At 40.6% G+C, this 27,631-nt stretch overlaps 1 protein-coding gene across 9 annotated transcripts in view; it reads right to left on the reverse strand.

The window, feature by feature from the left end:
• The window catches only part of CALN1 (calneuron 1), a 524,370-nt gene that overhangs the window by 184,469 nt on the left and 312,270 nt on the right, over positions 1 to 27,631 (reverse strand). For all 9 annotated transcript variants that reach the window (XM_070484485.1, XM_070484479.1, XM_070484478.1 and 6 more), the window contains one exon: positions 4,287 to 4,399. In XM_070484485.1, coding sequence (XP_070340586.1) covers positions 4,287 to 4,399 — 113 coding nt within the window. The remainder of the gene's footprint in view (positions 1 to 4,286; positions 4,400 to 27,631) is intronic.

The following is a 27,631-nucleotide window of genomic DNA, read 5'->3' on the forward strand; positions in this document are numbered from 1 at the left end:
GAGAACCGGAAAACGATTGATAAAATGGTAGCACTAAGCCCTCATATACCAATAATCACCCTTAACATAAATGGATTGAATTCTGCAGTAAAAAGACACAGAATGGCGAGACGGATTAATGAACAAGACCCAACAATATACCGCCTCCAGGAAACAAGTCTCAGCTCCAATGACAAACACAGGCTCAGGGTGAAAGGATGGAAGATGATACTCCAAGCTAATGACAAACAAAAGAAAGTGGGTATCACAATGCTTATATCAGACAAAGTAGACTTCAAGATAAGACAGGTAATGAGAGACAAAGAGGGGCGGTATATAATGATCAAGGGACACTCCATCAAAAAGAAATAATGCTTATAAATATCTACGCACCTAACATAGGAGCAACAAAGTTCATAAAGCAACTATTAATGAATCCAAAAGAAGACATTAATAATGATACAGTAATAGTAGGGGACCTCAACATTCCACTCATATCAATTGAGAGATCATCCAGACATAAAATCAAAAAGGAAACAGTGGAATTAAATGAAAGCTAAACCATTTGGACTTAATAGACATATATAGAACACTCCATCCAAAAACAGCAGAATACACATTCTTCTCAAGCGCACATGGAACATTCTCAAGGATAGACCATATGTTGGGAAACAATAAATAAATTGAAGAAAACTGAAATAATAACAAGCATCTTTTCCAATCACAATGCTATAAACAGAAATTAATTACAAGATAAAAGCTGAGAAAGGAACAAATATGTGGAGACTAAACAACATGCTATTGAAAAGTAAAGGATCATTGAAGAAATTAAATGGGAAATAAAAAAATATCTAGAGAGAAATGAAAATGAAAACATACCATACCAACTCATATGGCATGCAGCAAAAGCTGTATTAAGAGCAAAATTCATCACAATACAGGCTCACCCTAACAAACAGGAAAAATCCCAAATAAGCAATCACAAATTACACCTAACTGAATTAGAAAAAGAAGAACAAACGAAACCCAAAGTCAGCAGGAGAGAAATAATAAAAATCAGAGCAGAAATAAATGCTATTGAAACAAAAAAGGCAATAGGAAAGATCAATGAAAAAAGAGCTGGTTCTTTGAGAAGATAAATAAAATTGACAAACCCCTAGCAAGACTTACAAAGAAAATACGAGAAAGAGAGCTCAGATAAACAAAATTAGAAATGAAAGAGGAGAAATAACAATGGATACCACAGAAATACAACAGATTATAAGAGAATATTATGAAAAACTATATGCCAACAAAATGGATAATCTAGAGGAAATGGATAAATTCTTAGACTCTTACAACCTCTGAATCAAGAAGAATCAAGAAGAAACAGACAATATGAATAGAGCAATCATAAGGAAAGAGATTGAAACAGTAATCAAAAGCATCCCGAAGAATAAAACCCCAAGACCAGACGGCTTCCCTGGGGAATTCTACTAAACTTTCAGAGAGGATTTAATACCCATCCTTCTCAAGCTATTCCAAAAATGAGGGAAGATGGAACACTTCCTAACACATTTTACAAGGCCAACATCACTCTGATACCAAAGCCTGACAAGGACAACACAAAAGAGGAAAACTATAGGCCAATATCACTGATGACCATAGATGCAAAAATCCTCTACAAAATTTTGGCAACCCAAATTCAGCAATACATCAAAAGGATCATACATCATGATCAAGTGGGATTCATACCAGGGACACAGGGATGGTTCAACATCTTCAAATCAATCAACGTGATACACCACATCAACAAATTAAGGAATAAAAACCACATGATCATCTCAATAGGTACAGAGAAAGCACCTGACAAGATCCAACAGCCATTTATGATAAAAACTCTTAGCAAAATGGGGATAGAAGGAAATCACCTCAACATAAGAAAGGCCATTTATGACAAACCCACAGCCAATATCATACTCAAGGGGCAAAAATTGAATGCCAGCCCCCTGAGAACAGGAACAAGACAAGGATGCCCACTATCGCCACTCTTATTCCATATAGCACTGGAGGTTTTTACCGAGCAATTACGCAAGAGAAAGGAATAAAAGGAATCCAAATAGGGAGCGAAGAAGTGAAACTCTTGCTATTTGCAGATGACATGATCTTAAATATAGAAAACCCTAAAAAATCCATTGGAAAACTATTAGAAATAATGAACAACTACAGTAAAGTTGTGGGGTACAAAATCAACTCACAAAAACCAGTTGATTTTGTATGCTCTAATAATGAACTTACAGAAAAAGAACTCAAGAATACAATTCCATTTACAATAACAACTAAAAGAATAAAGTACCTAGGAATAAACTTAACCGAGGAGGTGAAGGACTTACACAATGAAAACTATAAGACATTACTGAAAGAAATCGATAATGACATAAAGACATGGAAAGACATTCCATGCACATGGATTGGAAGAATAAACATAGTTAAAATGTCCATACTACCCAAAGCAATCTATAGATTCAATGCAATTCCAAACAGAATCCCAATGACATTCTTCATGCAAATAGAACTAAGAATCCTAAAATGCGTATGGGGCAACTGAAGACCCCAAACTGCTAAAGCAATCCTGAGAAAAAGAACAAAGCTGGAGGCATCACAATTCCTGAATTCGAAATGTACTACAAAGCCATAGTGATCAAAACAGCATGGTACTCATACAAAAACAGACACACAGATCCATGGAACAGAACTGAAAGCCCAGAAATAAAACCGCACATCTATAGACAGCTAATCTTCAACAAAGGTGCCAAGAACATACAGTGGAGAAAAGAAAGTCTCTTCAATAAATGGTGTTGGGAAAACTGGACAGCCACATGCAAAAGAATGAAAGTAGACCTTTATCTCACGCCATACGCAAAAATAAACTCAAATGTATCAAAGACTTGAAGATAAGTCCTGAAATCATAAAACTCCTGGAAGATAATATAGGCAGTACACTCTTTGACATCAAACTTAAAAGGATCTTTTTGAATACCATGTCTTCTCAGACAAGGGAAACAAAAGAAAAAATAAGTAAGTGGGACTTCATCAGACTAAAGAGCTTCTGCAAGGCAAAAGAAACTAGGATCAAAACAGAGATAACCCAACAATTGGGAAAAAATATTTGCAAATTATATATCTGACAAGGGGTTAATCTCCATCATATATAAGGAACTCACACAACTGAACAATAAAAAAAAAACAACCTGATCAAAAAATGGGCAGAGGAGATGAACAGAGATTTTTCCAAAGAAGATATACAGATGGCCAATAAACACAGGAAAAGATGTTCAACATCACTAATCATCAGGGAAATGCAAATCAAAACTACACTAAGATACCACCTTATGCCTGTGAAAATGGCTATAATCACTAAAACTAAAAATAACAAATGTTGGAGAGGCTGTGGAGCAAAGGGAACCCGCATACACTGTTGGTGGGAATACAAACTGGTACAGCCACTATGGAAAACAGTATGGAGATTCCTCAAAAAACTAAAAGTAGAACTACCATATGACCCAGCTAGTAGATACCACTACTGGATATCTTCCCAAACAACTTTAAATCAACAATCCAAAGTAACATATGCAACCATATGTTCATTGCGGCACTATTCACAATAGCCAAGACATGGAAACAATCCAAGTGTCCATCGACCAATGATTGGATGAAGAAGATGTGGTATGTATATATAATGGAATACTACTCAGCCATAAAAAAGACAAACTCATCCCATTTGCAACAAGATGGATGGACCTGAAGGGAATTATGCTAAGCATAATAAGTCAGACTAAGAAAGATAAACATCAGATGATTTCACTCATATGTGGAATATGAACAAACACATGGAGAAAGAAAACAGTTCAGTAGTTACCAGGGGAATGGGGGTGGGGGGTGGGCACAGGGGGTGAAGAGGAGTACTTATGTAGTGATAGTCAAGAAATAATGTACAACTGAAATTTCACATTGATGTAAACTATTATGAACTCAATTTTTTAAAAAGTGAAGGAATCTCATTTCTCCAAAATGTACAAATGTTTTTGATATTAGGAAAAAATAGGGAGATATTTCTCTCCTCCAAGCCTTAAATGAGTATAATTTTGATTTTTTGTTTAAAGGACCCAGTATGGACTTCAACTTAGACATCCTATTCAAGGAATGTATGCCCCTCCAGCCCAGAAGAGATCTTCATGTGCTGAACAGAAGCTCAATAATTCAGTCAACAGTTAATCCCAGGCACATGTTTACTGTCAAACTTAATCTTAAAAAAAAATCTTACTCACCTGCCAGAATATGCTATCTATTGTGTTTCCAAGAAAACCGTCGCGACCTTCTGAAGACACGAGTTTGGGGCCAAGAATTGTCATGAATTCATCAAAATCCACCTGGCCATCCCCTAGAAGGAGAAGATATAAACATGAGTCCAAAAGTAGCTAAAATGGACCTACTGTACCCCATGAAATAAACATCTCCATGCTTTTCTCCTTGGCATGATCTCAATCAATGAAGACTCGCTGGTAGCAGTACTCAAAATTGTGCAACATTCTTAAAATACCGAAACACCAAAAGGACCACAAGCAACTGGCAATTAGGAATACATCCAATACCACATATTCCTAATCATTTCCCACTATTTCTATCTAAATGCCCAACCAGTACCTCTCATTTAAATGGCCACAGCTCACACCTCCCCTACCTCCTGGACCTCAAATTGCCCAGCTGTACATGATAGAAATTATGGTTTCATCCCTATCTCTTCCTTCACCCTTGTCACTCACACATAAACTTAGTCATCAAGTCTTACTTATTTCACCTCTTAAACACCTGTGGCTACTATATCTTCCTTGTTAATCCAATTGGTAGTCCCCTTTCCAAAGATGGTGGTGGTGGTGGAAAAATATTTCCAAGAATTAATTTCTAGTTATAATAATAATGTTACAGGTAGAAAGGCTTTCTGCCCTCACACTCTCACCTCCACACTATCTTCTATATATTTTCGAGTTTACTTCCCTCAAAGCATGTCTGATCATGCTTTAGAAACTTCAATGGCATCAATGACTGAAAATTGGGAAACCACCTCAGGATAGCGTTCAAGTCCCACTATCTCTGTTGCCCCTTTTTGCCCCTTACCTCTACACAAAATGCCATCCTTTTTCGGAGCTCCATGCCTCTGTACACACTGTTCCCTCCACCTGGGATGGCTTCCATTTGCCTACCTGGTGAATGCCATCTCATTCTCTAAATGGAACTTAAATATCATGTTCACTTTTCGTTTTTTCCTGACCCACCCTCATCTCACTAAACAGAGTTGGCCAAACCTTCATCTGTCTCTCCTACTAAGCTAACTTACATCCTTTATAGAACTTAGCACCCTGTATCTCAGTCACTGATTTGCATGTGTATTTCCCACCTGGATTCTGAGCTTTGCAAGGTCAGGGACCCAGTCTGAAACTTCTTCGTATATTCAATACCATGGTAGGCACTCAGTAAGTACTTGCAGAATAAATGAAAGATGTCTCTTGTTTGTTTTTTCTCTGTTCAGTTCAGCATCTATTGGATCTTTCATGCTAGAGCTGACACTGACCCAAAGGTGGGCTTGAGCCGACTTAGACAAAAGCATTCAATGATTCAGGGCATTGTCCGAGTCTCAATGAGTCATCAGTGTGGCATTCTCTACTCTTAGGACTGCTCAAGAGGGCATCTCCACCAAGAGCTCACCACATTTTGGCTCTAGGCAGTGAAGACCACCCAGGTGTCTGCACACAAGTTTGCCAAAGTGCAGACACGTGGATCCACTCCCAGAGTGCAATTGCCTTTAAAGAGGCCTCATTCAAAACCTATTTCAAAAAGTCAAGCAGATGTCATCACCAGATGTCAATAATTCAGAAAAGACAGTCCAGGAACAGGTCCCAGTGTAGATAAAACTTCCTAGAGGATAAGGGAGGCGTGGCAAGTCAGTGGGAAAGGAAGATTTAGTCACCAAATGGGGTGGGGCAGTCAGTGGACTACTGAGAGGAAACTGGTTTATCTCTCATCATTCAACGAGATAAAGGGATCTAAATTTTCACCCTCACTGGTCATCATAAGAATACTAATTCAAGTAACAATGAGTTACCATCTTGTTTTTCAAATTAGCAAATACTTCTAAAAAGACTACCACTCAATGTTGACAGAGATACAGGGAAGAAACAGGCTCTCTTATGCATTCCTGGTATATTCATTCAGGGTATTGACGGGTAGTACTTAAAATGCTGTAATATGCTGGTTCCTTTTTACCACATAGTTTCACTTTTCAAGAAAAAACAAAACAAGGAAATGAACTTAAATGCAGATGAGATGTTTGCTCAAAGATAATATTTATTATACACAGGCACTAACCCTCGGCTCACCTGAATCAGCCTGCTAGTCCGAGCTGGGGCTGGGTGGCCAAAAAGTCTCAGACTAAAATATGCATTCTCATTAGAGATAGTATCACCCTCAATGAGAAGAAAAGTGGTTCCTAGGGGACCAAACAATCTCAGATATTACAATGGTTTGTGGCCCTTCTAGAGCCACAGTACATAAACAGACATGCAGTATATCTTTGCTATTAAAATTTCATGGGGGTAGGACAACCAGGAAAACAAATATCTTAAAAGCCTCCTGGGCAGTGGCTATTACAAAAAAAGAAGAAGTTTGAGAAGCACTAGACTGGAAGATGTCCCAAGTACTGTGGTTCTTCTTCCCCAGGCCCTCCCTCTGGAATGTTGGTCTATTAGCAGTGGGCATCATCCCAACTACCTGTCACCCATGGTGAGGTCGGGCAGTTCATAAAGGCTTAGAAGCCCAGGGGAATGGATCACTTTTTCACAAAGACCCCATGAGACCTTGACTAAAATATGTCCACCAGGCTGGGTCTCTCAAGCTCCTAGCCATGGTGTAGTGGGCACCGCTCCCTCTCACTTGGGAGCCTAATAAGGGGATGGTCCATAGGAGATGGCAAACTCCTGCTGCTCAGTGCCAGGAAAATGGGGCTGTCTTTGAACAGCCCACCTTCCAGATAGGAGGAGAGAGACCATCCACCTCTCTGAAACCTCCCCGCAGGGTGATGGGAGTGAAGCAGTGTGGAATTGGTGTGCATGGAGCTCTGCTCATAGTCATCAGAGAGTGTTCACAGATGCTGCCCTTGGCTGAGAACACCAACCCCAAAGTGACAATCAGAAACAATGCTTCAGAACCACATCCTGGCCTCGGTGAAGGAAATAGCTCATTCATTAGTCAAATCCTTGGCCAGAGGGGAAGTGCTGAGGGAGGGGTGCTCAGGACCCTCTGGGCAGTGCCATCTGTGGTGCAGGAGTACAGGTGGCTTCACAGAGACTTTCTGCTCCTTGGGGGAGAGGGCTATCTAGCTCAGGGAATGATTTGCTTCCACTATGAAGCAGAGGGCATTTGGAACCTCACACTTTTTACTGATCAAAATATGAGTCCCCCCACTCCCCCCACCGCGCCTTTTTTTCACTAACATTGAGCACAGGGAGATTCCTGCAGGCTCACAGCTGAAGAAATAATCAGGGTGGGGCCCCCTCATCTTCTCTCTTAGGATTTCCTCAGCTCTGGCTCCTAAGCATGTGTGTACTTAGCATATTTTCTGCAGACTTTCAGTAAATGAAGACTCCTTCTCATACATACACCAGTCCCACTGGCAGTACTAGGTTCTACGTGGATTTAGACTGAGGAAAAGCTCTCTTATGCAGATCTTAGTTTAATGGACAAACAGAACTGAGAACACCCCACAAGCTATCAACACTGCTCTCAGAGTTCTAGCCCACCTCCTCCCTCCATCCATCCCAGAAGAAGTGAGACAAACAGAATCTCAGAGAGAGGTTTTCCACTAAGTTCCTCACACGAAAACCATTCCCAGGCCAAGGCAAGGTCTGCGAAGTCTGATGATCAAAATATCTAACATTTACTGAGCACTCACAATGTGGTGGGCGTTGTTTAAAGTAGTTTCCATACACTAGTTCACATAAATCTTCCAGCAGCCCATTTTACAGATGAGAAAACTGAGACACAGAAAGTTTGCGTAGCTGGCAGAAGCTCATGCAGGGAGCAGAGCTGGGATTCCAAGTCTGCCTGTGTTTTCGCTGCCTCTCAGGAGGCTGGTCAGGGATGAGCTCTGTCTGGAACACTCCTTCCCCTGATCCCAGGGTTCCCCAGCAGGGGAGAGCTACGGTTGCCTGGTACAGAGAGGGAGACTGAAATCTAAATTGCTCTGTCTGGTCTAGCTGTTGGGTCTCAGGTCAGCCACTAGAAGTCTTTCTTAATCATTTCAAAGAGTGATAATCAGTAATAGAAAATATTTATGTAATGCTCGCTAAATGCCAGGCACTGAGCTCAGGGCTTCACATTTGTGACCTTGTCTGATTCTACCACAACACTATGAACAGGTTCTCCCCTTCCATATTTTACCCATGAGAAGACTTGGGCAAGAAGAGGTTAAAAGTAGCTAGACTAAGGACACACAGCTAGTACATGCCAGCACAGGGACTCTGATCAGAACCCGACAATAACTTTCACATTACACCATCTCCCCTCTGCATCAATGACCCTAACATAAGTCCTAGCAGAGGTTCACATCTCTCCTCAAAGTTTGAGAGTATAATATGTTTTCCTATCTGGGCATTTAGAAAGGAATTTAGTGGGAAACTGGGAGAGAAGCCCTCCATGAGCTTTAATGCAAACGACCAATGCCTGAAAGCCATTTGCTCCCTAAATCACCATTTTTCCTACATTCAGGGTCTCAGTGATTCTCTTTGGATGGACAATTCTCAGAGGGCACCCACATGCAAGCCCTCCAGGCATCTGAAACCTCTTCCACCAAAAAGAATTGGTCTGATGAACAATCCTATCCAGGCCTGGCAGGGTGACACCAGACTGCTACTATGGATTCACATGCCCCAAATACAAAGGTGGGCTTCTTCCCAGACCCACCCCCTTTCACAGAATGCAGTAGGTTCTGAACGCAAAAACTTCATTTTGTTAAATTGTTTTGCAAATTGTGAACAAGCAAGTAACTGTAGAATGAAAGAATGGAATGCACTCGTACCAGACCTCATTCTCCATTCTCAAGCTTCCAAATATCATGATCCACTTAGCAAGAAGTGCAGGAAGCTAACCTGCTAAGGACTGTGTCCTGTTGCTTCCCACTGCTATGTAAGTCAAAGTAATGAACTTGAACTAGGGCAGGAAGCTGCAGGAGCGCCAGGACTGAACAACATTCATTAAGACTAACCAGCTGAAATTTTCACGAAGAGGTAAAATAATAATAAAAATCACTGCAAAATAAAAGGAAGGAAAGGAATGTAAAGAAAAAAAGGATGGGCTCTAAAGGGTAACCAGGAGACCAGATAGGAGGAAGAAAAAATGTCTGAGACTCCATTCAAATCAATTAACGAAACTCCAAAAGCACACCTGCAAAGGAGCAGGTGCATGGGCAACGTGCTGTGGGGCAACAGAGAGATAAATAAGGCCCAGACTTACCCTCCAGGAGCTTGCAATCTGTTACTCAGGACAGAGTCAATACGTGCTGTGATTGTCCTCAAAGCATTGTGCTAAGGCAGGACTAAGGCTGGAGCAAAGGCTCCAATGAGGAAATTCTCAAAACTTCAGCAGTGAGCCCTTAAAGGAGGGAAGGGCTCTAAAAAGCAGAAAAGGGAGATGAGGTGAGCAGCCTGAGCAATGGGGGGGACACCAGGAGGGATGGAGGATGTCTAGGAGCTGCGGCTACCCTCCCTTCATGCTGGATGGAGGATGTTTGTGGGAAGAGAGCAGGATGAGATAAGGTCCTGCTCATCCTTGATGCAGGGTCCGTGGAAAGTGTCCACATCTGGAAGGGAGAGCATCACTGTGCTGCTTACCAAAGATCAGGCTGATAACAGTGCACAGGCTGGATAGGAGAGGCAGAGCTGGCCTAAGACAATAGAGAAGAAGGAGGTAGAGGAGTAGAGGATCGGGAGTGGAGAAGACCGGATTCAGGGGAAGGGCATTTCCAGTGGAAGTGACAAGACTTGGCAACTGACTGGACGGGCAGGAAGGAGGAAGAGACAATGGTGACTGAAGTTTGTGTCTGGGATACTGGATGGACCGTGGAGTTAATTAGGAACAATGAAGAAGTCAGGAGGAGCATGTATTTGGGAAGTGCTGGCTTTGAGGTATCGAAAGGATGGGGGTGGGGAGTGTCTAACAGCTAAAAATGTGGATCTAAAAGTCTTCAGGATCTATGGAAAGATCTCTAAGATCTTCAAGATAGCTTCTCAAATGAAAAAAGTAAAGTGCAGAACTGTATTGTTGTATGCTACAATTTTGTCTAAAAAGATGGTAAGGGAGAAGATACATTCCTATTTGATTGGATAAATATTTTCATAAAAGTTCTAGAAGTGTACCCTCCTCCAAAAAACTCATAATAGTTAGTGGTTTACTCATGGGTGAGTCTGGGCTGGTAGGGTACAGGAATGAGTATTTTCGCTCCATATCTTCATATACTTTTTGATTTTTGAACCATGTCATGTATTACCTGCTCAAAAATAATTAAATTTTAAAAATTAAACAAGGAATCCAGTCTTCAGTATCCATCTGGATGAACTCATTGAGAGCACAGGAAGAAGGAGGAAGGAAGAGAAGAGGATGGAGGAGGGCCTTGGGGACGCCTACAGAGCTGGTTTCTTGGATGGGTTAGACTCTATAGGGTGCAAGAAGAAACAACTTCACTCTTTGTCACACTCCTTGTTCAAGCCCCTGTCTTGCAGCTCTCTCTCAACTCTGGGTGAAGCACTGGGCTGGTCCCATAGCTTTGTTATTGACTCTCAAGGAATCAAAAGTCCAGTCAGGCTAATGATCACATAACTCTAGACCTCCCTTGGTTGAAAAGTGTTCCCTCTTTCAACTTGGGCCTGACCCAGGCTGGTAAGCTGGCACAGGGAAGAGGCAGGTCACTTTCTTCACTCTTTCCTAGGTCCACCTCCCTGTCCATTCCCCAGCTGTGCTTTCTGGCCACACCTGGATTGGAATAAGCTTATGAGGAGGCTGCAGTTTCTCCAATGGGCTGTGCCTCTCCCCGCCATTGGCTGCTTATAACCCCTCTCCCCAGAACCCTGGGCTTCTGGTGACCTCTCCCTCCACTGGGGTGACATCAACCCTCTAGGTGGTCCTCAAGACTACCCCAAACTGGCTTCTGCTTTGCCCCAAACTGGCTCCTCCTTTGCCCCATATGTCACTGAAAGACAGCTCTTCCCAAACCAGCCCTGCCCTTCTCTGCTTAGCTGCCCACAGTAGGCAGCAGCTCCAGCTCCAGCTCTAGACCAGGTCTTTAGATGTTTCACATAAGGTGCAAACACCAGCCCCTACATTCTTTAAACTCCCATGAACATAGGTCAGTCTCTATAAATGGCTCTTTGGAAACACCTTTAGCTCTAACTGAATGAGAAATACCTCCTCCCTATTCCAAGAAGGTTAAGGAAAATTCAAAGCCCACCATCAACCCTCTCCAATGAAATTATTTTGCCTAATGCTTCCACGTCAACCTCTTGTCAAGTGTTAGGGACTAAACTGTGTCCCCCCAAATTCATATGTTGAAGCCCTTATATGATCCCCCAATATAACTGTATTTAGAAATAGGGCCTTAAGGAGGTAACTAAGGTTAAATGAGGTCATAAGGGTGAGCCCTGATCCAAAAGGAATGATGTCCTTATAAGAAGAGGAAGAAACACCAGGAATACGCACACAGAGAAAAGGCCACACGAGGACATAGTGAGAAGGTGGCCATTTACAAGCAAAGGAGAGAGCTCCCACCAGAAACCAACCCTCCCAGAACCTTAATCTTGGACTTCTAGCCCCTAGAACTGAGAGAAATAAATTTCTGTTGTTTGAGCCACCTAGTCTGTGGTATTTTGTTTTGACAGGCCGAGCTGACTAACACAGAAAGGAAGGGAAGAACAATGGGCTCTTGGCACTTACTTGGTACTTACTGTTTTGTTCTGTGAGTTAATGCCTCAAATTGAGACATAAGAGTGCCATGTTGATATCCTGCTATACTCTATGTCAGAAGCAGGAGGAGCAGGGCATTGGAAAGGAAGTGTCTGAGAGGAGAACCAGGACAGATAGAGGGTCGCCCTAGATGTCAAGGGAGTTCTTCAATAAGGGGCAGGTAGTTAGTCTCCAGTAATGTTAAATGCCACAGAGGGCAAAGTAGGATGAAGGCTGAGAAAGGGACCTTGCATGGCTGATTACTGTACCTGGGGGTGGGGGTGGCCAAAACCAGGTCCTTGCCCTGGCAGCAGCACCTGAATTTGAACACAGAAGGGCCTTAGGAGCAGGAACCTGGTTGGAAGGAGCCTGTAGTTTTCCAGGTCGGACTGTATTGGAGGGATGTCACCCTGAGTTGGTAGGCTGTGTAGCGGTGAGATCTCAACCTGGGTTGGTGGACTATGTGTTGGAGGGATCTCAAAACCTATCCCCAGGTTCAATGGTTCACTAAGAGACTCCCAGAACAGCATATAGTCCTACTCATGAGCATGATTCATTACTGAGACAGAATATAAAATACAATCGTCAAAGGAGAAAAGTGCACAGGGTGAAGTCTGGAGGAAACCAGGTACAACCTTCCAGAATCCTCTCCCAATGGAGACAACAGGACATGCTTAATTCCACGAGCAATGAGTAGTGGTAACATATGTGAAATCCTGTCTACCAGGAAAGCTCATTAGAGTCCCAGTGTCCAAGTTGTTTACTGGGGACTGGCCAAGTAGGCACCCTGTGCCTGGCATGTTCTAAAATTCAAGACTCCCAGAAGGAAAGCAGGTGCTTAGCACAAACCATACTGTATGCATGAACAGTTAGGCACATTAAGCCACAGTTATCAGTTCTAGGAATGATGGGAAGCCTCCCCAATCCAATTTCCCAGACATCAGCCCAGGGCTAACCTTGCAAACAGGCCTTTCTAAGGGTAGTCTGCTGTGTTAACTCTTTTCTGCACACATCTCCAACTTCATTCTAAGTCCTTGAGTCATTGAGCCAAGGCAACAGAAATTTATCAAAATCAATACTCCCACCTAGGACAGAAATGGATGCAAGGCTTCTTATGGTTCAGAGTCCCTAACATAGATCTTGCGGCTGCTGGTAACACAAGGTAGGGTCTTCCTAGACCTGAGATGCTTAACTCTGTGCAGCACCATGGCCATTTTTCTGAAAGGACTAGCACAGTCTCTTCATCCTCTGCTTCTGTTCATGGAAATTTACAGACATCAAGCTCTCCTAGGTCCTGAACTGCCCCATTCTCACCCTGTTGGTAAAAGCAGAACTGAGGCCCAGACAACCCAGAGCAGTACACCTGCCTCCAGCAACCCAGTGTCCCAGGAAGCACAAAATTTTTGCATGTATTATATAATACAGAACAATAAAAATAGAAAAAATGCTTTTTTTTACATTTAACATCTGAATGGGAAATAACAATTGACTCTAGCAGAATAAGAAAGCCAAGGAGTAGTCGGGTGAAGATGGGATTGGTGGATGCTGGTGGCACCTCCTAGCACTACCACTGCCCTCCCTCACCTCTCTCCTCCAAAGAAGAGCAGTAGCTAATCAGAGACGGTTGGCTCTCAGGATTTGTTCAAAGTCCATGCTCACAGCTGGAGCCTACTGCCTGATAGGGTTTCCCATCTATGCGCTAGATTCATCCAGGCCTGGTCTCGTCAGAGCAAGCCAAGCCAGCCTACCTCCTTTCTTCTTTTCTGCATGGGGATATGGGCCATGAGCAAGGCTGAATATAAAGGGGCACTTTATTTCTCATTCCTACTGCTCTTATGCACACGTCTCTCTCAGGGATCAAGATGGAAGAGATATTATCAAGACAAGACAGACCATGCATCTTACTAGCACCAAACTCACCTTCTACTCCAACAGTTGCAAGGTCGTTTCTAACCTCCAGACAATAGTTTTGGCTTAAAAGTGCTGGTCTGAAATATGTAAGGGAGGGAGTACATTTTGAGAAAACGGGTGCAGTGACTGCAGAATAATCTTGACTTCAGGATTAAGAAGAATGAAGAAAAGTTTCTAATGTGTCTTGCTCAACTTTCCATTAAAGAATCCATGAAACTAGAAAAAGACAAAAACTCACAGAAATTCTTTGATAGCCAGAAGCTGAAGATAACCATCGACCACTTGAAAAAATCTGGGGAAATGGTTACTAACCACAGTTCCAGTGAAGCAGATGGAGAAATAAAACTGGTGGTCTGTGCAGGCTGCACTCTTAGAAAGGGAACTGCAACAACTGCCAGGAAGTGGTAGGAAGAAGCATGAGCATCATACATGGTCCACCCCAAGCTCAGAGACCCAGACTTTGCAAAATGTTTGCAAGCTCCTGAGTGTGTGTCCCTGGGTTGCTGGGAAATCTAGCATCTTGTCCCCTTTCGCCGTTCTTTTCCTCTCCCTTGTAGTGGTCCACGTTCAACCTCCACTTGTAGGTACAGCCCTAGCATATCACATAGGCAGAAGTTCCAGCATGGGCCAGCACTGCACAGCGTGTGGGAGGTCTCCTTCTGTGGAGTGCTCGAAGCAGGTAGGAGACAGTAGGAACCCAGAATGCAGTATGTGTTGGCAGTTATCACTTTTTATGTACTGCTTCTTGACCATGATTCTTTTCCTATAAATTCTTCTCAGGTTTAGAGAACTGGTGAGTGGAAGCAGGAAAACAATCACACTCTGTCCAGTATTCTTTTACCTAATACTTACTACACACCAAAAACTAGGTACTGAACAATTCCACCCCACAACTGAAATAATCTGAAACCCAAGTGGGAAGAGAAGGTAGTCAGTGACACCCACACATGCTGATGGTTGGGCAACGGTGGGACCCAGGTCTCCAAGTTAAGAATTGAAAACTAAGGAAAAGTAAACAGGGATAAGTCCAAAAGAGAAGAGAAACACTATCCTGTATACCCAAAGAAAACACTTCCGAAAATCATTCACTACTAGAAAGAGAAGAAAGTTTAAGGAATACCTGCTTTGTATTTCAAGAATGATAGATGAAAATAGCCCTGCACAAACAAGAGTTTGTACAGACATATGAGGATGAGGGGAGAAGCCTTCTACAAGTGGAAGGAAGACGGACCTGGCTTCAGTGAGGAGAAAATGCAAGGACACGAATAATGCACTAGCAAAGTCAAGGTCTACTTGGGATCCATTGGCAGAGAACTGCAACTCCTCAGTCAAGTCAACAAATACGCACCCAAACTCATTATGTGACAGCCATTGTGCTAGGCCTTGGGGATGTTGCAGTGAACACACAAGACATCAACAGTGTCCTCTTGGAAGTTAGAGTTCAGTTAGGAAGGGAGACAAACAAGGAACCAAAAGTGTGTGTTTTCTGTAAAAGGGAAGTGCTGCAGAAGCAAAAAGCAGAGAAACTCCATATGGTCTAGGACAGTGGTCTCCAAGGTGACAGCAAGGCAAGGGACACTCAAGAACATTCACTATGGTGCCAGAAAAAATATTATAAGCTCCATCCATATCTATTTGTATTCATCCTTTTTAATTTATATTTTTTTGGGTATGTGTTAGAGGGTCCAAAATATATTAGCAGAGTAGTGCCTACATATAATACGATAAATAAACAGGGAAAGGCAGGGTGCACAAGTTGGGAAGGGCAGAAAAGAGAGGTCATTGTGTATTCAAAAACTGAAATCTATACATTATGAACTTTCCACTTGTACATTTCTACTTAGTATACTCCTCTACATATTACTTAAAAATAATGAATTAGCATATTGATTTTATGTAGGCAAACATAAGTGCTATTTGGAAAATATAATATGATATTATGTAGGGAAAAAAGCAATTGCAGTAGCAGTAATAAGTAGCAGCAGCAGCAGCAGAGACAATCGTAGGAATAACCTACAACTCTAACTTACTTTAAATAAAGACAGAGGGAAGTAAGAGAAAAATAAAATGATGAGACAGAAGATGACAGAGACAAAAGACAGAAACCAGAGACTTGAATTTCACAAGGAAGAAAAACATGAGAATCCTCAAAGGTGCAACAACAAGACATTTTCCTGAGCTGAGAGAGATAAGACTTTGATGGACTATCCGTCAATAGCAGACCAAGTAGGCAAAAATTAATCATGGTTGCCATTTATTATGATGAACTACAGGCCAGGCACATTGCTAGGGTCTTTCACGTAAGGGGTCTCGTTCACTTCTCATGGCAACACTGAAAGGTAGAGAGTGATGTCTTCGTTTTACTAAGGCATAAAGGAGGTCCAGATAATAGGTCACCTGTACAAGATCATGCCATTAATTATAACAAAACTCAGGTTTGAACCTGGTTCATCTTGACTCCCAACTTGCTCTTTCCATTAGGCAATGTTGGCTTCCAAGGTGATAATTTAAGCAATACAATCGCAATTACTCAATCATCACCAGGTACTGAATGCTGTGGCTACACTTCTCAAAACATTCATGAAACATTTATAAATATAAGATATATGCAAGATTACAGGGAGAACACCAACTAACTCTCCAGGGCTGAAATTAGCAGGTCACAGTCTCCTGCTCAAATCCAAAGAAACTAGGACTTAATAGCAAACATTTAAGCAGAAATCCCTAAACCTTTCCACAATTGAAAAGCACTCTCCTGATCAACGAAGAACACAAATGCAAGATAAACTTTAAAGAAAATGACAGTAAAAACATTACATATCTCAAATACACAGGTATTAAAGCTGTCCTCAGAAATAAATTCAAAGCATTCAAAAGAATTTCATTATTTTAAAAGATTGTGGGGGGGGACATTCAAAGAAAAATTTAGAAAAGAAGTTAGACATAAAGATAATAGAGGTAAGAGATAAAATTGGGGTAAGGGCAGAATTAATTAATTGGGAAATATACAAACAGATATGATAACCATTGTATTCAAAAGAAAAGAGCAAATTCTTTGAAAAATACTATAAAATATATAAATTACTGGCATATCAAATCTAGAAATATTCAAATAAAATTACAATTGAGAAAAGTTATTAGCGACAAATATAGAACAAACAAAAATTATTAAATACTTTGTATAACTGAAAGCTAATACATTTTTCAAATTTTTGATGAAACTAGTGCTTTTATTGAAAAAGGATAATTTACCAGCACTGATTTAAGAAAAGATTGAAAAGCAATGGAATAAGATTTAAGAAATTGTAAAGTAATTATAATAAAATACTTGAAAAGCTTTTCAGAGAGGAAAAATTACACCTGAGTTTTCTTCACATTGTTGAGAAATAGATACTCCTCGTGTTATATAAACTGTTCCAGAATGAAGAAAAGAAGGACAACTCAATATAATCCTAATACCAAAATACACAAAAGGAAAACAACTGACAAATCTCACTTATGGATACATGCAGAAATCCTAAAGCTTGAACTGGAAAATCTAATTTAAAATATGCTGAAAGCATAGCCTACCACAGCTGAGTATCGATTATTCCAGGTCTTGATTACAACTGAACATTAGGAAAATCAATTAATACGATAAATCAAATCAAGAGATACAATTTTTTTTTTGAGGAAGATTAGCCCTGAGCTAACATCCATGCCCCTCTTCCTCTACTTTATACGTGGGACGCCTACCACAGCACGGTTTGCCCAGAGGTGGCATATCCGTACCTGGGATCCGAACCCAGGAACCCCGGGCCGCCAAGGCAGAACAGAGGAACTAAAGCGCTGTGCCACCAGGCCAGCCCCAAGAGATGCAATTTTTAAAAGGGGTGGTCCCTATGGATATTGCAAAGGAGCTGAGTAAAATATACCATCCCTTCAAGACTTTTTAAAACTCATTAAAGAATAATACTTAAAGAAAGGAAGAGTGGTCTGTCTCAAGACAACAGCAGACATCCTCATACAGGGAGGAATCCCCACCCAGAGAGGCCAGGCCCCGGATGGTTGCGCTCATTTGTATTCACTATTGTTCTCCACGTGCAGGCCAATATTATGACGTGAAATAGAAGTGAGAAATACGACCGCAGGAATGGAAAAGACAAGATTATCACCGCTCAGATGGCAGTGTGACTGTCTGTTTAGAAAAAACAAATATAACTATAACTCTGGGGAATTTAGTAACAGTGGCTAGGTACAGACAAACATTTAAAAATCAATAGTTTTCTTGTGTGGCAGCAATAACCATTTAGAAAATTTAACAGAAAAGAAGAGCCAAGGGACTTGAGTACAGGCAGTAGCCAGAGCTCCTAACTGGCTCTCCCTCCCAGCTCCAGGCCAGTCCCCTCTGCAGGGGCCACGTGCTGGGCTGGCAGGACTGCGGAGAAGGGGGAGGGAAGGTGGAGAGGGTTTGCACTTCCCTGGGCCACAGAAAGGGGGCCTGCGTGCGTCACCTGGGGGCTCCTGGGGAAAGGGCCTCACCTGTTCACAAGAGCAGGGTGGGGGACGGTTCTTGACCCCACCCAGAGGAAATGTGCTCTCTGGGCTGAGGTCTCCCCGCTCCAGGTAGGGGAGCTCTCCACAGAGGGGGCTGCCTCCTGCAGCCTCAGAGGAGGACAGACACTTGTTCCCTGTGCAGCCCTTCCCTCTACCTGAAGCTCTGCCCCTGCCCAAAAGGCCCTGACTTGGCCTTAAGAGGGACAGAAAAGCGAAGACAGGCAGAGAAAGGCAGCTCATTTCAGGGGGTGCCGCGACGAGATGGGGGTGACCAGACTGAGCCACTGGACTGCAAGTGGACCAGGAAGAACTGACCAGAACTTGGAAAAAAAAACAGAAAGGAAGGAAAGGTGAGCTCTCAGATAGTGGAATTCGAGGACACCAAAGATTCTCAGGAACTAAAAAGCTTGAATTCCAAAGACACATATTCACAGACACACCGGAACAGCCCTGGTGAATGGGGAGAGCTGAGACGAACCAGAGCGGGAGGTAAAGGCTGATGGGCCTGGAGCCTGGATGGCCAGACTTCACCCGCGAAGGGCAGGGGTTCCAAAGAAAGAACGAAAGAACAGATGGGGGAGAGATGCTACTCATGATGGCGAGCTAACGCTCATTGAGCATCTTCTATCTGCCAGGCATTGTGCTTAGAATTACATGAATTAACTCATTTAACCCTCACAGCACACTTAGGAGGTAGCCTACTCTTATTATTATCTCATGTCCTAAACCAGCAAGCGGGAATCAGGGGAGGCTATGCCATATTTGCACTGGCCAGGCCTGGGGCTGGGTGGGGTCTGAAATGCAGGTGGTCTGACTCCAGGGTCCACAATTTTAGCCACAAAGCCAGCCATTTTTAATTAGTAGTGACTCGACAAATAATAGAGAAAATGACCCCCAGCTAAAGAGGAAAGTCTCTAATTTATAACCACCAAGCAGAGACAAAAGAACCAGGAGTAAACTTGAAAATGGTATGTAGGACCCATATGAAGAAACCTATACATATGAGATATTTTAAAAGCCTTTAAAGAAATGGCAATAATACCATGCTTCTTGATGGAAAGATCATTGTAAAGATGTTAATCTTCCCAAATTCATTTATATGTTTAATGCAATTCCAATAAAAATCCCTATGGAATTTTTCTAAAGCTTTCTCAATAACTCAAGCCCATTTGGAAGGATTGGCAGACAAGGAAAGCTTTGAAAATAATTAAGAACAGTAACGCTATATCAAATTATAAAATGTATTACAAAACTACAGTAATGAAAAAAGTACTCATGTCAGAATGGATAGGAGATAAATAAAATAAAACAGGACTGTTCAGAAATAAGCTAGAGTAAATATAGACAGTGAATAGAAATTATTCAATAGAAAATAGGTTTACTTGACAAATGGTGTCGGGAAGCTAAGTTAAGAATTTGGAAAGAAAAATAAATTTTCCTTCTCTTATTTTACTCTAAACACTAAAGATATTTTACTCTAAACATTAAAGATATAATATTTTACTCTAAACACTAAAGATGTAAGTTAGAGGAGTACATAGGTAAAATGAGGAAAAATTTTTCTAAGCTTAAAATCAATAAAAGAAAGCAGAAAAGTAAAGATTCATAGACTTGATAACATAATCTGCATGTTGAAAACATCAGAGACTAAATTGAATATTTAGCAATCAACGAGGAAAACTGTACACAATGACTAGGGCAGAGGGATCATGCTCTTGAAGTACAAAGGACCTCATTAAAAGACATAAACGCTAAAGGACGGGAACAGATAATTCACAAAGGAAAAATATGATTGCTAAACGTGGAAAATGTTCAAATTCAATAATATGAAAATAAATGCAAATTAAAGCAATAACGAAATAGCATTTCCCACATCCCCAGCACATGAAGATTTGATTTTTCAGTGAGAAGATGGAGCGTGCAGTTTGCTGAGACTTCTCATTCACATTGATGGCAACAGGTCTTGGCACAGCCTTTCTGGATATTAATTTGGAAATGCCATTTAGATAAAAGTTCCTTTTTAGTGTTCTTTTACTTTGATTCAGTAATTCCTTTTCTGGAATCTTTCCTAAGGAATTAATCAGAAATTTGGACAAACATCTCTGTATCATGTTGTTCATCATAGCATTATTTATAATAGTCAAAAATGAAAAGGAATAAAGAATATAAATAAAAAATTAAAAATCAACCCACCACCTAGAGATAACATTTGAGTATTTCCTTCTAAGCAAATAAAGTAATTTAAATAACATTTTCCTGTCCTTTCTACTTGACTTTCTATTGTGAACATTTCCCATGTTCTCCAAAATCTTTTAAAACATAATTGGTCACATAACACCTTACAGAGAACCACAGTTTTCTCAAGCAGTCCCCTATTTTTGGAAGATCTGATTGTTTCTATAACAGCATGTAAAATGGTTGTAATAAAATGATAAGTTTTTTCTCTTTTTTAATGCTTTGAAGAGTCCGTATGAAATAGTTCTTAAGGGGTAATTGCTCGCTGGACCAAGAATGCAGCTGAAATCTGAGGACTTCTTCTGTGGAACATGTACCACAGCTTTCCAAGTTGTACAGAAGTAAGATGCTACTTGGCACCAACCTGTCTTATATAGAATGTTGTATAATCACCCCCCAGATCATTTCATGCAAAATTAGAATTGTATAGAAAATTGCTCTTCCGGGGCCCTATCATTATACCACATATAAAAATTACAGCACATTAGATATCTATATACACTACACATCTCCTCCAATGAGTCCCTGGATGATAATAAGTTCAGTTGTTCTACCTCCAGAAATTGTTAGATTGCTTGAGGACAAAGTAGGGGTAAATATTGTGTGGTGGCTGCTATGGCTGACAAAGGCCAAAACCAGCTGGCATCTTTAGAGCACACCCATGGGTATTTCCATATTGCTGTGTCCACACACTGGGCAGAAGACCAATGGTCTAGGACTTTAGAAGACAGTGACTTCTGAACTGAAACAGTTGAAGAAAATCATCAAATTCCCTAGGAAAAATATGCCTTTGCCCCATGTAGATCATAGGCATTAGGCATCCTGAGAGACGATGCAACACAAATGGACACTGACGTGCAAAAGACGCTATGACATTCTGCATTAAACAAACAAAAGTCAAAAATTACCAACCTCTGGAACTGTCTGGCTTTAAAAGCTGGCTGTCAACAGAGGGAAATATAATCCTTTTGATATGTTTCCGTTTCATTGAAGATCCAAGGTTTTAAATTTGGACTTAAACCTAAATGTCATGCTTCCTGGATTGTGAAAATCCAATTTCATCTATATTTTTAAATGGAAACTTTAGTAGTGTATGAAACAGTTCAAAAAATTCTAGGATATACAAGAGACATGCAGAATTAACTTTTTTAAATGATCTCTTTAAAAAAATCTTTACTGAGGAAAATGAACAGACCACTCTCAGGAATATCATCTGATTTATGGTCTTCAGAGTCTTTCTCCATTTCTTTCTTTCCAAGATGTAGACTTTCTGCCTAACTTAGGTCAGAAGGGATTACTTCCTTCTGACACTAACCCTGTCTCTTGCTTAGCAATGCCACTGCAGGGACGGTGTATAAGAGAAATGTCCAAGGGAGAATATTAGGGATGAAATTCTTTAATAACACATGCCAAGGAACCATGGACAGATCAAACCAAAACTCCTAACATTCCTAGTCCTTACAGAGCTCCCTAAGTATTCTTGCATTGATAGAAGATTCTTGAAAATCCAATAAAGTCAGTACTTTAAAGGAAACTGTTTGGAAATTAGTTTGCTTTGAAATCTTATTATAAGCACAATATTTCAAAAAGGAAATTGAATTGTAATAGATTTCAGAGCTTACCTATCAAGATTGAGAATGGTTGTCAATCATGCACCCAGAAGTTCATAGCGTACCAACAGTGAAAGACTCATGACAGCTGACAGCCTTATTTCTGGTGAGTCTTGTGGCATTCACTTAGTACTTTTTAGACTCCTGATTCTCTATAGCTCAGGTATAGTGATTTCATCTATGACAGAACATTCAATTAACCATGTAGGTGAAAGAAAACTTTGGTGAAAATTTTCTAAGGGTTTCTGGTTCTAGGCAGATGGAACATCATTGCACCCTGTCTCTTGCAATAAATGCAGCTATGAAGCCTGGACAGAATTTATGCAGCAGCTACGTGAAGATCCAAGAAGTAAACAGTAGCAGCACAGCTGGGGAAGGAGAACTCAATTCGAACAACCACCAACCCAGCAAAGAGTTTACTATATGTTTTCCTTTGGTATTCTCAGGCTAGATGCAATATAAAATGAAGCCTGGAAGTGGGCATTGGTGTAGACAGTGAGAGCTCCAGGAAGCCCTCCAGTTCTGGCTTCAGGGATGGGAAGGGGGTCTGCCAATGCTCAGAGACAGTGGGGGAAATAATGTTTTTTCATTTCTCCATTCCATCATGCCCCACCCCATGGTAACCTGTAGGCACCTAAAACTCTGAGAGAGGAGAACCTTCCTCTCTGAGCAGAGGAGTCATTGTCTCAAGGAGGGGAAAACCCCTGAGACGTTTTTTTCTCTATCTGTTCTCTTGCTGTTTGGACCAAGAAGTGGGCACAGCCATGGATAGTGTGCAGCAGAATGGGACAAATAAAGCCCCAGATTTCTGGCTGTAGGAATAAAAAGGAAAAGAACTTGAAAGTATCAGGGAGATCTGGCAGAGTGAAGAGCTTGGCAGAGCTGCCCCATAATATTGTTCATGAAGTCCCCAGCTCACCCACGAGCTGCTCATGCAGCTGACCCTAAACAGCATACCATAGACTTTGAGCTGGAAAACAGGACTGACTGCTACTCAGGTGCCAGAATGGTCAGTGCGTGGTACACAAGCAGAACCAATCTGAACAGCACTGCAAAGTCTTTGGAATTGGAATAGACATTGGGACCACATCTCAAAAAAAGCTGGTCAGAATTTGTGGCTTAAATCCAACCAAATCAATAGCCTGTTTAAACAAAATATCAACATTCTTCATAGGATTTAAAGAAGGCCCAGAGTCTCATAACACAATATTCAAAATGCCCAGAGTACAATACAAAATTACTCAGCATATGAAGAGCCAGGAAAGTTTCAACCTGCATAAGAAAACACAATCAACAGATGCCAGTAACACATGTGTTGGAATTATTTGAAAACTACTTTAACAAAATAATTATAGAAATACTACAACAGATGAGGGCAATGCTCTTGAGAGGAATGGAAAGATAGAAAGTCTCAACAAAGAAATAGGTGATACAAACAAGAACCTAATGGATATTTTAGAACTGAAAAAAATAACAATAACAACTTCTATAGGGGCTGGCCCCGTCACGGAGTGGTTAAGTTCACACGCTCCACTGCAGGCAGCCCAGTGTTTTGCTGGTTCGAATCCTGGGCGCAGACATGGCACTGCTCATCAAACCATGCTGAGGCAGCATCCCACATGCCACAACAAGAAGGACCCACAACGAAGAATATACAACTATGTACCGGGGGCTTTGGGGAGAAAAAGGAAAAAAAAATAAAATCTTAAAACAAACAAACAAACAAAAAACAACTTCTATAGATGGGTTCAATTACAAAATGGAGATGATAGAAGATAGAGTTAATGAACTTGCAGATGGATCAATAAAAATTATGGATCCTTCTCCCCTCCTCTGTCATTAATGTTCATTCTATCAAAGTCACAAAAGGAGATGAGAAAGGCTGCAGAGAAGAAAAAATATGTAAAGAAATAATGACTGAAAACTTCCCAAATTTGCTAATAGAAATAAATCAACAGATTCAAGGAACTCAGTGAGCCCCAAACAGGATAAACCTAAAGAAATAATGCCTAATACATCATAATCAAATTATTAAAGAATAAAGACAAAGAAAAAAATCTAGAAAGCAGCCAGAGAAAAATAATGCATTACCAATCAAGAAGCAATGATTCAAGTGACTGCAGATTCCTCATCATAAAACACAGAAACCAGATGGAAGTGGAACAACATATTTAAAGTTCTAAGAGACAAAAACTGCCAACCCAGAATTCTATATCCAGTGAAAATATCCTTCAGGAACGGAGGTAAAATAAAGAAATTTCTAGATGAAGAAAAGCATAGAAATTCATTGTCAGCAGACCTGTTCTAAAATAATTTTTAAAGGAAGTTCCTCATAGAGAAGGAAAATGATATGAGAAGGGGACTTAGAACATCAGGAAAGAAGAAATGGCAAATATCTGGGCAAATACGATAGACTATTCTTATTACATTTTGTTCTTTAAAAAATGTTTGATGGTTGACAGAAAAATTATAATATGTCTGATGGAGTTTCCAGTGTAGGTAGTTATAAATATATAAAATCCAAGCATGAATGACAAGGGAAATGGACTGATTTCTTTTATAATACAAAATTCACCAAAGATGAAAGACATTACAACACAGCCTGAACAATCCTATTGAAAAAATTGCATTCATAATTAAAAACTTTCTGAAAAAGAAATCTTGAGGCCCAGATGGCTTCATTGGCAAATTCTATCAAACATTTAAAGAAGAAATAATAGCAATTCTACACAGTCTCTTCCAGAAAATAAAAAAGGAAGGAATACTTCCCAGCTTATTTTATGAGGCTAACATTACCCAGATAAAATTATTACGACGGGGGAGGGGGGGGGTGAAAAAACCCAGAGTCCAATGTCTCTCATGAAATTAGATAAAAAGGGAAAGCATAAGGAGATTTTTTTTTTGGCATGATCAAGCTGTTTTGTATGTTGAATATGTTAGTGGTTACATGAATCTACACGTGTTAAAATTCACAAGACTATACACCCAAAAAAAGTCAATTGTACTGTATGTTAATTAAATACTTAAATTAAAAAAATGAAATCTTTTAGGGCTATAAGTCTCAGACTGCACAAATTGGCAGGCTTCAACATCTGCAAAACCACGTAATAATCTTTCAAAATGGTATGATGCAATGCAATGGAAGGGTAGGGAGTTGGAGGACTCTTGGGAAAAGTTTCTGCTCTCTTAAAAGGGGACAGACCTTGCTCTGGATGTTGTCCTGAAGATGTGATAGGTGGCAAGCATCTTGCATCCAGGAGGGGAAATCAAGAGAATTGCAGAGTGGCTGACTTAAAATTCTTGAGTGGTTGAGTCTTCCTCAGCAAAAAGAGGAGTATTGGCAGAAGTAGCTCAGGGCTTATCTTCCTCAAAAAAAAAAAATTCTTGAGTGGTTGATTAGCCAGCCAGGAACTCATCTTACCTCCAGACTTATCATGAGAGTTAATAAAGCCATATAATTTCACTAGCAGCTGAAAAAGTCTAACTTGGATAGTATGCCTGAATGGATATTTGAACTGCTTTGCATAGCTTTTATAGATGAATTGGAAACATGCCTTCTTGTTAATAGCAAATAAGAAAATAAATTGTTTTTCTCTATGAAGATCCTATGAACCGTCAAGGTGCAATTGAACCCTTTACTGAGAAAACTATTCAAAGCCAATTAAGGTAATATAAAACTAATCACTTTTGGCAGTCACTTTTGTTCACCAGATGGACAATTCTAAACAACTCTATTAGACTGGGTAACTTACCCAGTTAGGTAGGGAAGGGTTTTGGAGCCAGCTCATCTTGACAAGCTATGATGATGTAATCCCACTGAAAATCATATATTTTGCAAGAACTACATTACTTTAATGTAGAAAGGGGTATTTGTAAATCCTGGTATGAAATCATCCAACTCAAGGTCATCTCCTTCATGCTCCATACTGCAGGACTGCGAGCTGTCCAGTCAGTACTTGCTCAGGTATTTAGTTGATCCCAAACTCATCTTTCAAAAAAAAAAAAAAAAACCCTGGCCTTGCTTTTACACAGTTCCAGGGACACTGCATTTGGGCATGAACTGACATCAGGCTATTACATTTTAGTGATTTTTGGCACTCACATATTTGGAATCTAAAAAAACATGAGCTACCTTTAAATCAACAACACAACATATCCTTAAATCTCGGCCAACAACATCAACTCCTACCTACTAGCTCTAAGGTGCACTCCCACTGCATTCCAATCGTCTGTGGACTATCAGAAGTGTTCGTAGTAATGGGACTTGTTACTTTACATCAAATTCTGCCTTCACAGCAGTAGCTGTGTTCTAGTCCTGAGGGTCCCTGCTGAAACTATTTAATTCTTCTTCAACATGACAGTCCTTCAAATACCAAGTGCAACCTAAAAGATTTAAAGACAACTATCATGTCTTCACAGAAGCTTCTCTATAAAGCAAGCATTCCCAATCCCAATTAAGATTCATTGGAGAACGTGATCTGGAGTCAGGTTGGGATCCTGGTTCTCTCTTCTGCACGTACTCTATGGGATGTTAAGGTCAGGAGACCAGCACTGAATCCCATACATCATCTGTGGGCTAAACAGCAAGCACAGATGGGGATAATTACTTCTCTTGTTGTGATACAATACCTCTAACCACATAGCCTAGAAGTACAATTCCATCATCCTGTGGATCCACATCAAACCTAGTGCCAAGCATTTGCACCTGTGCTGAAAGCCATCCCTCTCTTGTCACGCTTTTCACCTCCTATTCCTGTATAGTTGGTCATTTGGATGCAAGTTCAAGACCTTACAATTGTTTCTGCTAAATCTCAGCTTGTTGGATTCAGCCTAATTGTTCCAGCCTGTCAAGACCTTTTTGGATCCTAATTCCAGCATGCGCTGGCTTCAGCAAATCACTGCTAAAATTTTTAAACAAAATAAAGTTGGAGACAAAGCCCTGTGGCATGTTACTGGGAGCCATCCCTTGAGCATAGTTATTCACTCAGTTCTAAATCCACCTAATTATAGTAGCATCCAGCCCATCTTTTTCCAGCTTGTCTGTTAATATTTTTACATACTAAAAATAAACTGGCCAAATGTCTTGGTGAAGCCCAGATACACTCTGTCTAGGGCAGTCACTTTCCCTACTTTTCAATTCATTTTTTTTTTCAATAAAAGTAAATGTTTCCAGGGACCAAGCATCCTTTTCTGTTTATTGCCATATGACCAAAAACAACCATACATGATTTGATCTGCCTTTGGTGACAATCACTTGGGGAATTTTAACAAGGATTCAAATCTTTGACAGAAACAAGACTAAAATTATGATGGCATTCTGTGTGATTTGACTTCTG

Source organism: Equus asinus, chromosome 14, assembly GCF_041296235.1.
Source record: "Equus asinus isolate D_3611 breed Donkey chromosome 14, EquAss-T2T_v2, whole genome shotgun sequence".
Taxonomy (NCBI): Eukaryota; Metazoa; Chordata; class Mammalia; order Perissodactyla; family Equidae; genus Equus; species Equus asinus.